The sequence below is a fragment of the Rhinolophus sinicus genome, linkage group LG15 (genome assembly GCF_036562045.2).
Source record: "Rhinolophus sinicus isolate RSC01 linkage group LG15, ASM3656204v1, whole genome shotgun sequence".
Classification (NCBI taxonomy): Eukaryota; Metazoa; Chordata; class Mammalia; order Chiroptera; family Rhinolophidae; genus Rhinolophus; species Rhinolophus sinicus.
In genome coordinates, this window is record NC_133764.1 from 22,394,282 (window position 1) to 22,406,648 (window position 12,367).

The 12,367-nt window shown below is 43.7% G+C and overlaps 1 protein-coding gene and 1 long non-coding RNA gene across 5 annotated transcripts in view; one reads left to right on the top strand and one right to left on the bottom strand.

Annotated features, from left to right (window-relative positions):
* The window catches only part of LOC109447853 (uncharacterized), a 74,945-nt gene that overhangs the window by 44,202 nt on the left and 18,376 nt on the right, over positions 1-12,367 (top strand). The window lies entirely within an intron of this gene.
* Positions 7,317-10,875, bottom strand: LOC109447847 (C-C motif chemokine 3). 2 transcript variants are annotated; one of them, XM_019732546.2, is made up of 4 exons: positions 10,597-10,875; positions 9,574-9,779; positions 8,228-8,342; positions 7,317-7,765 (listed from the first exon to the last, which is right to left on the bottom strand). In XM_019732546.2, exons 2-4 carry the CDS (start codon positions 9,638-9,640, stop codon positions 7,633-7,635), a joined length of 315 nt encoding a protein of 104 aa, XP_019588105.2. In that variant the 5' UTR covers positions 9,641-9,779; positions 10,597-10,875; the 3' UTR covers positions 7,317-7,632. The 2 variants fall into 2 exon arrangements, with proteins under 2 accessions (XP_019588105.2, XP_019588104.2); XM_019732545.2 differs by having other exon boundaries at positions 9,574-9,791.

Consider the following 12,367-nt stretch of genomic DNA (forward strand, 5'->3'; position numbering starts at 1 on the left):
GGGGAAGTAGTTGAGAATTTCCTATCTAAGTTGCAGAGTTCTGGTGTAATCTTATGAGTGATTATTCTCCTTCACTTTCTATTTGAAATTTTCTGCGTAATTTACCAACATGCTGACTGGACTTTATCTTGTTGTGTCAAAAAACTCCATGGCACAGGCCCCCTCCAGAGAGGCCATTCCCTGGAGATGGGTGGCCTATACTTCTCCCCATCCCTCCAGTCTATCGAAGCAGGATATTGAAGAGAGGGGAGAGGAGAGTAGGGCAGGGAATATTATAGCTTCACCACTCCCATAAAGGCAGTTTTATTTGTGGAGAGTGGAGAGAAAAGAGGGAGTCTTCTCAATATCTAGTTAGATTCTACATAGACACTGTATTTGTTGCTATACCGTGAGTGTATCTGAGTAGGGGTGAAGGGAAGGGGGAGAGATGGCAAGCAGAGAGACTTTGCCTGCACTTTGACTTTTGGCTTGATGAGCTTAAGCAAAGTGAAGGTGGGGGTAACAGGTAGAGGAACTTGGGTCATCTTGCTTTTGCCCACCCAAGAGGATGATCTCTTGGTTAGCTGGAAGCAGCATGCCCACATCCCAGGACTGGGAATGTCGGGTTAAATCTGTTGCAGATGGGACAACACTTTGGGAGTTAGGGATCTGATGGTTAAGAGCATAGGACATGAACCCACATAGCCATGGGGAAGTTAACCTAAACTCTCTGAACTTGCGTTTCCTCACCTATCAACTGGGGCAATAACAGTATATGTATCATAGTAATATTTTGAGGACAACATGAGCCAATGCATGAAAGTTCTTAATTCATATTAAACTTAATAAATGTTAGGTCATGATCTTTAAGAAAGCTTGATTTATTTTAAAAATGCGAAGATGCACATGAAGGGACATCTTGCTTTTTTTGTTCATGTAAATTGTTGATTTTATTTTAGGGACTATAAATTATGGTTTAATTTATAACATATTATTTCAGCTTTGGCTTTCCAGGATGCTATTTCCATTGTGAGGTGTATTTCATGACAGTGGCACATCCTCTCTTTTTTCTGTCTTTTCTCACTTCTGCAATTTTTTTAAACTTCCCCTTTCATCCCTCCTAATCAGGATTGTCAATGTTCAAGAAAACAACTAACACAATGGCCAGAAGTTCAAGGCTTTCTTTTCAACAAATGAAAGCACTTATATTATTAAAAAGGTTATAACATAGTGCAAAGATCAAATATTTGTTGTAAAATGAATATTTATATATTCTTATTTGTTGATGAATTTGGTCCAATATCTAGAGAGAACATTTAGCACAATCATTCAATGTCACCTTGAAGCACTATGTGATTTCTATGTACTATGTGATTTCTTAGAGGAACCCTTCAATAGAAAACAATTCAAAACTACAAACATATAATAAAGATGAAATAACTCAAATAAATAAAAATTTAAGTATGGAAGGCTCCAAAGTTTGATTAGTGGGAGGTAAGGATTACACCCATAAAAGAGGTAGCTTCTGGCGTTGTGGATGCCATTCTTCTTGCTCTAATCCCTGCTCTCCAATCTACTGAATGGATTTGGCTCTTTCTTTCTGGACGCTTCAGATTCCTGATGTACTCCTTGACCCAGGCGTCACTAGGGTTAGCACAGACCAGCTAACCTTTTTTAGTTTGGAAGCTATGGAGAGGGGCATAAAGATTAAGAAGGACCTAGCCAACAGGGAAACTTCTGGGCCCTTGGTGGCCCCTCCATCCCTCTTTCTGATTTAACATCTCAGGGTCTGCATTTTCTCAGGAATCAGCACCCCTACCTCAGGGTCCCCAATTTCTCTGAATATCTCACGGGTATCTCTTCATACATCTTCCCTCCTGCCATCACTTCTTACCCTCTTCTGTAGTTGGCCAGCTTCTCCTGGCTCCTTGCTGGCCCTAGACTGGCTCAGAAGATACCCGAAGGTCTCTTCTGTACCTGTGATGGGTGCAGAGATCTGGGTATTCCCAGGATGGCGCCCAATCCACCTCCCTATACTCATGGGGGCTGCTCCCCTCCTTGGGGTTTCCCAGTATCTCATCCAGGAACAGGAAGGACGAATGATCCTTACACAACACTGGGCACAGAGCTCTGGCTGCTGGTCTCATAAGAATATGCTAAAAAATCTTGAGGGATCTTCTGGGGGGTTTAAGACGAGCATCAGGAGGCTGGGGAGTCAACACCGACTGTAGGAGAAGGTGCAGAAAGAGACTGAGTCATTGAAAGCTAAAGAAAAATCAACTTCTTTTCCCTGCTCTCCACCCCCAAAAAGATCAGAAGGAACTAGAAAGACAAAACATTTCTTAAAGTTGGGGAACTCAAATGAACTGGGGCATGTGCTTTTTTCCTAGAAATTACCCCCTCCCCCGCCATTTTCATTCTTACTTTTTAAGGAACTTAACTCACTAAAATGTCTTATTTGGCCTCTGATATATACATGGTGTGTGTGTGTGTGTGTGTGTGTGTGTGTGTGTGTATGTGGAAATGCATCTAGTACATGATGTCACAACACAACAGAGATGAAGCTGGGATATCTCTTATGTCACTCAAACAACAGGATTTTGGGGAATAGCTGACATAAATCTAAACTTACCTGCACCAATGGGAAATAAATAGACCTGGAGTATGCCTCTTGCCAATCATTCAGGGAATTTGGCCTAAATTATCTTATCTACAAAGTGGAATTAACCTCTCCTGCTCTCTCTCTCTCTGAACCACTTGATAGAATATGATAATCTGGACCCTTTTGCAAAGATAAACCAGGGTGCTTCAAACCCCCACGTTGAAGTGCTCTGTTTTCACTCACGTGATCTTTGTCATCAGGGCATGTTTGATATAGTTTTCCCCAGGGCCAGGGAGGGTGCCATCTGGCAAAGGCAGGGTGAGTGACAGGCTCCCATGGTATGGAGGAGGTCTGGGAGCAGAGAACCATGGTGGATCTCAAATGCCTTTAGGATGCTGGGCAGACAGGATTCTGAGCATGAGCATCAGCACGGCTAACGCGAGGGGTGGGCATTTGTACCTGGCACCTCCTTCTTGGGTTGAAGCCATTAGCCCTTCTCTTTATGGAGAGCCTCGTGGTGTGGGAAGATGGAAATGGGTGATTGTAGAGGGAGATTTTAATCACAGTGTTGGTGTCATGCTGTGAGTTGCACAATCCAAGGGTTGTCAAAATCCTTTGCTTAGCACAGAGTAGTACCTACAAGCTAACTCAATTTCTCCATTCATTGGGGGCACGTCTGAGGAAAATATTTGCTCAGTTCATTGAAGTTGTTATGAAGAAATGATTTCCCTAGTTAGTGGGTGATCAGGAGTGGGTATTGCCCCAGGCCTCTGCAAGAACAGATATGTCTGTGAACTCTGGGCCGACTGTTTCTCTCCCATAGATGGGAATGTGCTGTTCCTTCCCAAGTGCCCTGACCACATTGATGTGATATAAATAATGATGTCACAGGCCGTCCAAGTCATAAATAACCCGCACCATCTGGGCTGGAAGAACCACTTCTAAGATGGCTTCCTTAGTCACATGTCTGGCGCCTGGGCTGGGATGGTTGAAGGTTGGCTCAGCTGGAGCTGTCAACTGGAACATTCCACATGTGGGCCTTCCGGGATGGCAGTCTTAGGGTTCACAGGCAACACTTGCCTGTGAATCAAGGTGGAAGCTGCACGGCCTTTTATGACCTAGACATAGAAGTCACATCACGTCTGTTCCACCAGAATCTACTGATCAAAGCCGCCACAAGCTTGTCTAGATTCAAGGAGAGGGAACCTGGATTCCACTTCTCTATGGGAGGCATGTCAAGGAAATAGTGGCTATGTTTGCAAATCACTACAGTATCATTTTACCAGTGTCTGTAAATATTTGTATCAGTTACTTATTGCTGCTATAAAAAGTCACCACAAATGTAGTGGCTTAAAACAACATACATTTATTCTTTTGTGGTTCTGGTGGTCAGAAGTCTGAAATGGATCTCACTGGGTTAAAAGCAAGGTGCCTGCTGACCTGCATTCCTTTTTGGAGGCTCTATGGCAGAATTAATTTTCTTGTCTTTTTTGGCTTCTAGAAGCTGCCCACATTCCTTGGCTGCACCAACCTTGTGATTGCATTGGACCCACTCAGATAATCCAGGATACTCTTTCCATCGCAAAGTCAATTGGTTAGCAAGCTTGATTCTTCCTTGCTGTGTAACATAGCATGTTCACAGGTTCCAGGGCTTGGCCCACGGGCATCTTTGGCAGGGATGGGGGGCCAGGTATTATTCTGCCTACCACATTTCAGTCTACATCTTTAAAATAAAGATTAAAAAGCATAATCACAATACCATTGCTTATTTTCCATCTGTATATCCTCCTCAGTGAAATGTCTCTTTGTGACTTTTGCCCTTTTTTTTTTCCTTTCCTCTTCTTCCGCCTCGCCCACCCCACTCCAGTTGCCTCCCCCGCTCCACTCCAGTTCAAGCTGTTACTTCTCAGTCTAGTTGTGTGGAGAGCTGTCATTCACAATCTTAGCTGTAGAGGGCGCAGCTCACTGGCCCATGTGGGAATTGAACCAGCGACCTCCGTGTTGGGAACACAGCACTCCATCCACCTGAGCCACGGGGCTGGCTCCCATTTTCTAATTGGATTGTTTGGTTTTACTGCTGAGTTTTGAGAGTTCTTTATATGTTCTAAATACAAGTCCTCTGTCAAATATATAGTTTGCAGATATTTTCTCCCATTCTGTAGTTTGTCTTTTCATCTTCTTGACAGGGCCTTTTGAAGAGCCAAACAAAAATTTTGACGAAGTCCAGTTTATCATTTTTTTCTTTTATGGATTATGCTTTTGGTGTCAAATCTGAGAACTCTAGGTCCTAAAGATTTTTTCCATTTTTTCCCCTAAAAGTTTTATAGTTTTATGTTTTACATTTAAGAGCATGATCCATTTTGAGTTAATTTTTGTGTAAGGTGTGACCTTGAGGTCAAGGTTCCCCTCCTCCTCCCGCCTCCTCTCTCCCCTTTCTCCCCCTCTCCCTCCCCCTGCTTCTCCTGCTTCTCCTCTTCTTCCTTCTCCTCCTCCACCCTCTTCTACTTCTTCTTTGCCTATGGATGTTCAATTGCCCCAGCACCATTTGTTAAAGAGGCTATCCTTTTGCCATTATTTCTTCCAAAATGTTTGGTAGAATTTGCTTATGAAGCCAGCAAGATATGAATATTTTTTTTTTTTGGCAAAGAATTTTAATTACTGATTTAATTCCTCAATAGAACTAGGACCATTCATATTTTCCATATCTTCTTGTTACATGGTCTTCTTGTGTCCATAAATTATATTCCTGATGTGGGAGAAAAGAGATGACACTCCAAAGGAACAGCAAAATTTAGCAAGCGTATACCAGCCTGAGCTGGGAGAGTAGCTTGGGTTTCGATTTTGAGGGTGCTTCATCAACAAAGGCAGAACACAAGGCTGGATAGGGGTTGCTTATTGACTTGGGGGTCCTCTTTCTGGATAAAGGCTATAACTTCCTAACAAGGATCTCAGGGGTTGGTGCAAATTTGCTGCCAGGGAAGCTCCAGAAGCCCGGAGAAAGCAATGGCTCTTGCTGAATGAAGTTAAAATACCTGAATTGCCATGAGACATGGGAGAGGAAGGGATGAAAAAAGTTCATGGAAGTGGGCATGCTTGAGTAGACATAGTATGTGAGGCTGGAAGACCCACCAGATTGTGTTACATGGAAAGGCCCAGAGGACACACTATTCACCAAAGGCATCAAGATTCACTGGTGAGAGGGATACTGGCGTCTCTAACAAGTTCAGTGATGATCTCTCCTCTGTAGGTTAGGCCTGATGAGAGTGGTGGTGTCACAAAACTTGGCCCATTGATGGCAACAGGAATGATGCCCTCCCTCCTTGCCTCTTCAAAATCACATCTTTCATCAGTTTTGTAAAAATTTTAGTCATTATCTCTTCAGATACATCTGCTGTCTCATTCTCTCCTCTCATTTTGAGATTCCAATGAACTGCATAACAGATACCCTAGTCTGTCCTCTGTGTCTTCTTATCCTCTCTCTTGTATTTTCTGTTCACTGTTTCCCTTTGCTTCACTTTGATGCGCTTTAACGTCACACAACATTTCTTCAGTTGTGTTTTAATCTGTTGTGAGTTTTTATTTCAGTGATTGCATTTTTCAGTTCTGGAATTTATTTTTAACTTTTTCAAATCTGCAATGATACTCACGGTAGTTTCTAGTTTCTTGCCGAAGAGTTTCAGTTTCTTTTGTGAGGGATTTGTTGCATTCACATCAGGGATCATGTTAAAAAAAACTTTCAGGGTTTTAGATTTTCTAGACCGTGCAGCTGTCTGAAGCTGGCCTCCTGTCTGTTCACGGCTTGGTTCACTTCTAATTTACTTTTACTCCTAGGGCATCAGCCCATACAGAGGATGATTTCTTAAGGTCCCATCACTTGGGCAGCCCTGGACTTTCAGTTTTCCTCCAACCTGCCGAGACTGTGACAGGTTCAGCTCACCGTCTTAGCCACCTCTTCCAAACTGCGAACAACCTCAGTCTAGAAGAGGTCTCTAATACCAGGCTCACATCTATGGATCTGTCCTCTCTGAGATCTTAAACCGATAGTTCCTTACTCCTTGTTTGCCTAAGTAGGTTCTCCCTTATCAGGGCATTGTGCATTCCTGGTAAATTTGTTTCAGGTGGAGCATGGCACCTTGAGACTACGTATTTCCTAGTGGTTCATTAAGTGTGTGGGACTTGCTCTAGTCTGCAGTTTTGATCCCAACATTACTAGCTGTGTGACCTTAGGCAAGTGCCATAAGGACACTGAAACTCTGTTTAATTATGTGTCAAAGGGGGATAATCAGTATATACAACACAATGATATTTTGAAGATTAGACATTGCATATAAATCCCTTAGTATTGGTTCATTGTAAGTCCTCAGAAACTGTTAGTCTTCATTCTTAAGAAAGAAGACTTACGAAATTTAGGAAAATCCATAAATATGTATGATGCCTTGCTTTGGTGTTTATTTAAGTGGCGGATTTTCTGGTGCATATGAATTGCATTTGTTTTTAATACTATGCTTCTTTTTCAGCCTATGAGCAGTGTGTGACCGGGTAAAGCATGGGGTTACTGGAATGATGGCCATCCCCTTTCTCTTGTCTGCCCTTCCTACTTGGATGTCTCTAATCATTCTATCTCATTCCTTCCAATCAATAAAACTGGTTTATCGGGGGGAAAAAAACACGAAAAAAATAGCCAGAAGTCCAAGATATTCTTAAGAAACCAAAAAGGATCTTTTTTTTATTCTGACAATTATAACAGAGTAAAGGGCTCGTATGAAGTCAATAAGCATCTGTTGATAGGTTTGGTCCAATGTCCACCCAGAGGCAGGCGCGCAATCATTCACCGTCACTCTGAATGTGAGTCAACCACTGTGTGACTGAGAAAGGGTTTGGGGATAAGAGGGGGTTACATGATTTCTCAGAGGAAGCAACAAATGAACACAACGATTTACAATACTTAAGACACTTTACGATTAAAGGAAGATTTCAGAACGTGCTTAGGGGAGGGGGGAAGGACTCATGGGAAAGGGGACTTCTGGGGTTACGGGGGGCATCCCCGTATTTCAGGTCTTGCTGCCCACTGGAGTACTGAGCTGCTGGTCCACTTGGGGATTCTCCTTCATGTTGCTGATGTATTCCTGAACCCAGGCGTCGCTGGGATTGGCACAGAGATGCCGGCCCTTTTTGGTGAGAAAGCTGTGCAGAGGGCAGAAGGATTATACAGAGGGTGAGTAAGGGCATAGTTGATCACCTGTGTCCCCTTCATCCTCCTCCCTGCGGGCAGCTCAGGGCTAGTCCGCCTTATCAAGGAACCATTCCCCAAACCTCAGGGACTTTCAGTCCTTCTCTGAGTGGTTTATGGAGATAACCTAAGACCACCTCCTTTCTGCTGTCTCTTTCTCTCCTCTCTTCCCTCTACTTCTGGGCATGTCTTCCCTGGTTTTCTGCAGGCCCCATTTCATGGCAGGAAACACAGCCCCAGCGGTGTCTGTGTCCTTCATACACAAAAGGCCGCCGGAGGGTTGGGCTGTCCCAGGATGGCTCCTTATTCACCAGCCGGGGCCCTTGTGAACTGCTCCCCACTCAGACTCCTGTGGACACTCCCCTGTTCCCATGTCGTGTGTCTCCCCAGGGGTGGGCAAGGGGACTGCCACTTACATAACACCATGTTTGGAACACTGGCTGCTGGTCTTAAAATAGGCAACCACAAATTTGCGGGGGATCTTCTGGGACATGTAGGAGAAGCAGCAGGTGGGTATGATGTACGTTTTATCTGTGGGGGAACAAGGACAACAGGAGTTGTTCAGAAGCACAGGCAAGCCCGAGAGGCTCAGGAAGACGTAGAGAGAGAGCACCACTCAGCCATAAGGCGTAGAAGGAAAGGAAACTGGAAATAATTTGACTTTTGTTTGTTTCTCATTAATTTCCTTTGTCTTGTCTGTGGATTTGTCTCTTCATTTTGGTGTCCGTCTTACTCTACAGGGAACCAAACTCCAGATAGTCTACTCCCTTTTCCTTACTCTCTTTGGGGAAAATTTGTTTTCTAATCCATTAAATCATAAGATATGAAATCAGACAATTAAGTTGGTGAACTCATCCTAGAAAAAGTGCTACATACCTCATTGCTGAGTATCACTACAGTCACCTTCAAAGTACTCCCCTGGGGAAGCTATGCATTGATTTGAACACCTAGTCCACCCTTCAAAGCAATTTTTGGAACTCTTTCTAGAATGGCCATCAGAGCTGTCGTTGTATTACCCTTGATGTCCTGAATATCATCAAAATGTCTTCCTTTCAATATTTCCTTTATCTTTGGGTAAAAAAAGAAGTCATCGGGGGCCAGATTAGGTGAGTAGGGAGGGTGTTCCAATACAGTTATTTGTTTACTGGCTAAACTCCCTCACAGACAGTGCCGTGTGAGCTGGTGCATTGTCGTGATGCAAGAGCCATGAATTGTTGTCGAAAAGTTCAGGTCATCTAACTTTTTCACGCAGCCTTTTCAGCACTTCCAAATAGTAAACTTGGTTAACTGTTTGTCCAGTTGGTACAAATATAATGAATACTCCCTCCGATATAAAAAAAAGGTTATAACATTGTTGCAACAAGTTCACGAACTTAATTGTCAGATCTCGTAGCTGAGGGAAAGTAGGGACAATTCTTGCAACTCTTAGAAATAGCTAAGGTGATTCTAAAATTTGCTACCACCAATAGGATCTAAATAGACCTAGATTCTACCTCATGCTAATAACCCAATAAATTAGACTTTAGTGATCTCATCCAAAAAGTAGAATAAAACCTCTCCTAACTCCCATCCCGCAGCCCAGATCAATAGACTTCTTTTGAACCCTCTTGAAGAAAACAAGTGTCATTTTGAAACCCCATTCGAGGTTCTCTAATTTCACTTAAGGGCGGTCTCAGGCCAGAGCGCTAGGAAGCTGTGGTCTGACTTCTGGCCAGAGTGTGGGGAGCAACTGTTGTTAAAGGAAAGTGGACAGCAGACTCACCTCTTTGATAGGAGCAGAGGGCCACGGTGCAGAGAAGGATAAGAACGGTGGCCCCGAGGACCTTCATGACACTGGGCAGGCAGAGGACTGAGGGCAGAACTGAGGTGGGGCTTTGGAATTCACTACTGCTGGCCTCCTTCTGAGATCTGCTCTGTCTTCCCTCCGATAGGCAGCCCCGGGCAGCGGGGAATAGGAATCTGAGGTGCCTAAGCAAGAAACTTTAAGTATAGTGGTGTCATGTGAGTTGTACAACCCAGGTTGCCTGTGGTTACTAGAGAGGTTTAGGGAACATACAGGAACGGTTCAATTGCTCATTTAATTGGAGTGCTTATGAAGAAGTTGTCTCTCCAGATGAGTGACCAGAAGTTGGCACCATCCGGAGATCATGCTTAGCTGTTTCCTCTTCACATGACAGATATCTGTCTGATATGAGTGGTCACAGCTTTGTTCCATAGAGTAGAGTACTCTAACTCTAATGGACTTCCACAATTGTTCCATGTAAATATGACATGTGTAATAAGCCAAGCTAGCCACACCATAGATGCAAGAACAAAACTGGAAAGCCCGGAGGTATAAGAATATTAAAAGTAAGGATTCACTTTCCATTAATTGGTCTATTTATCAAATATTCACCATAGTCTTCCAGTGAAGTCTGGATAGAACACTGGATGTGGGTGAGCAGTCTTAAAAATGTCCACACTCTTTGACCCAGAAACTCTACTTCTCATAGTCTAGCCTGTGGAAATGAACTCACAAATGGGGATCATTTAAGGGACAATGTTGTTTGGTGCAGCTTATCGATAATCAAATAATTGACACGAAAGTACCTACTCTACACTGTTGGAATGATAAAGTGAATCCACGGATGGACCATTAGCCAGCCTCTTGAATAGCATGCCATGAAAATACTTGATTTTTAGTATTAAATATTAACAAGCAAGATACGAAATTTCATATGTAATTTTATTTCAAAAATCCTGGGAAGAGAAAAAGAAAAAAACGGAAAGAAATAAAGCCTCCTACTTGTGCCTATCTGTTCCAGGTTGTCTCTCCTCCACATCCCCACTTCTCTCCAGGAAGGAGGAATGACTGACATTACACGAAGATGGGAACACTGGCTCTTAGTATCACCGTGACCAACAAATTTGTGATAGATCTGGAGAGAAGTCAGGGAAGCAGCAGGCAGTGGGTTGTCTGCCCTAACCGTGAGGGTGGGCAGTCAAGAAGCTGAGAAAAGCCAAGCCAACTTGTTCCACCCTCTGAGGGGGCCAGCGAAAAGTTGATGTTGATGTCACAGCTCATGGCTGCAGAGGAGGGCACAGAGGGAGCCAAGGAAGCTAAGTGTTGCTTCTCTCCCTTGAATTTTTGTTTTGAATCTCTGCCTCTGTTCTTATTCTCGGTCTCTAGCTCCCTCTTCAGGGAATACAGCTATGAGAACAGTTGAGTCTTGTTCCATCTCTTTTGGAGAACTTCATCTGGTCCGCAGATGATTCTGTAAATCACTCAGAAGGTGGAGAACTGAGAGGCATCTGCCATGTGGCTCATCCTAGGAACCAGCGGGACCTGGTATTTGCATCTTGTTAATGACTGAGTTCGGCCTCAGTTTCCCAACATAAAATGGGTCCTAGCCCTCTTCTGCCTTTCAGACCCAGAGACCAGGATAGATAAAACTCCCTGGGAAACAGCCCAGGACATTTTGAAACCTTCTGTGAAGTTCTTTTTTTTACTTTCACCTAGGGAGTCTGAAGCTATAGGACTTAAGTGATATGGTTTAGACATCTGTCCAGAGCATGGAGACACAACTCTAAGAGGAAGAGAGGATGAGGGTTGAGAGAGTCTGTGGTACATACCATAAGACTTGTGAACTGAGGGCTGTGGTGAGAACATGTCGGCAAGGCAGCCATGGAGACCTCAATGACATTGGGCAGGCAGAAGAATGTGGGCAAAGCCAAGACAGGACTGGACATTCACTGCTGACTCTGTCCTTCTGGGGTCCAACCTATGTCCCTACCTATTTTTTTTAAATTTATTGGGGTGACAATTGTTAGTAAAATTACATAGATTTCAGGTGTACAATTCTGTATTACATCATCTATAAATCCCATTGTGTGTTCACCACCCAGAGTCAGTTCTCCTTCCATCACCATATAATATATGTCCCTACCTATTTATAAGTGACTCTAGACCATGAGGAACTAGAGCCTGGGGATGGCCAGAGGGGAAGTTGTTGCATGGTGTCATGTTATGAGTTGCACATGCCAGGATCCCTGAGTCACACTAAGTTTCAGGGTATGCAGGAATTGCTCAATTGCTCATTTCTTGGGGCTGATTGTGTGGAAACATTTGGATAGTGAGAAGATGTTAATGTCAGAGCTGTAAGTACATGGAGACATCTACAGATTGATTCCTCCCGCAGAGCAGATAGGCTCGCTTCAGCTCTCTGACCATGTAGGGTGACATCTGTGGTGATGTCACAGCATCCTGGGCACAAAGTCACACTTAAACCACACCGTGGGTAAAAAAGACCATTATACCATGTTTATGTATCAGAATGCTTCTAAGGAAATGATTAGCCAATGAGGGGAAAGCCAGGAGTTGTTATCACCGGGGTGCCAAGCTTAGCTGGTTCCTTCTACCACGAACAGCTCTCTCTATGAACTTCACCATTTCCTTCCCCCTTCTTCAGAGCAGACACGTCTAATGTTCTTCACAGCTGTTTCGTCTGCACAGATGTGACATATATAATGATGCCACAGCGTCTTAAGTAGCCTGAGCCATGTTTGATCCAGACCCA

Coding starts and splice junctions, on each gene's coding strand:
- LOC109447847 (XM_019732546.2), bottom strand. CDS start 9,640: ATGAAGGTCCTCGGGGCCACCGTTCTTATCCTTCTCTGCACCGTGGCC. Junction 8,343..9,573: donor CCTCTGCTCCTATCAAAGAG/GTGAGTCTGCTG, acceptor GTTCCCCCACAG/ATAAAACGTACATCATACCC. Junction 7,766..8,227: donor TGTTCCAAACATGGTGTTAT/GTAAGTGGCAGT, acceptor CCCTCTGCACAG/CTTTCTCACCAAAAAGGGCC.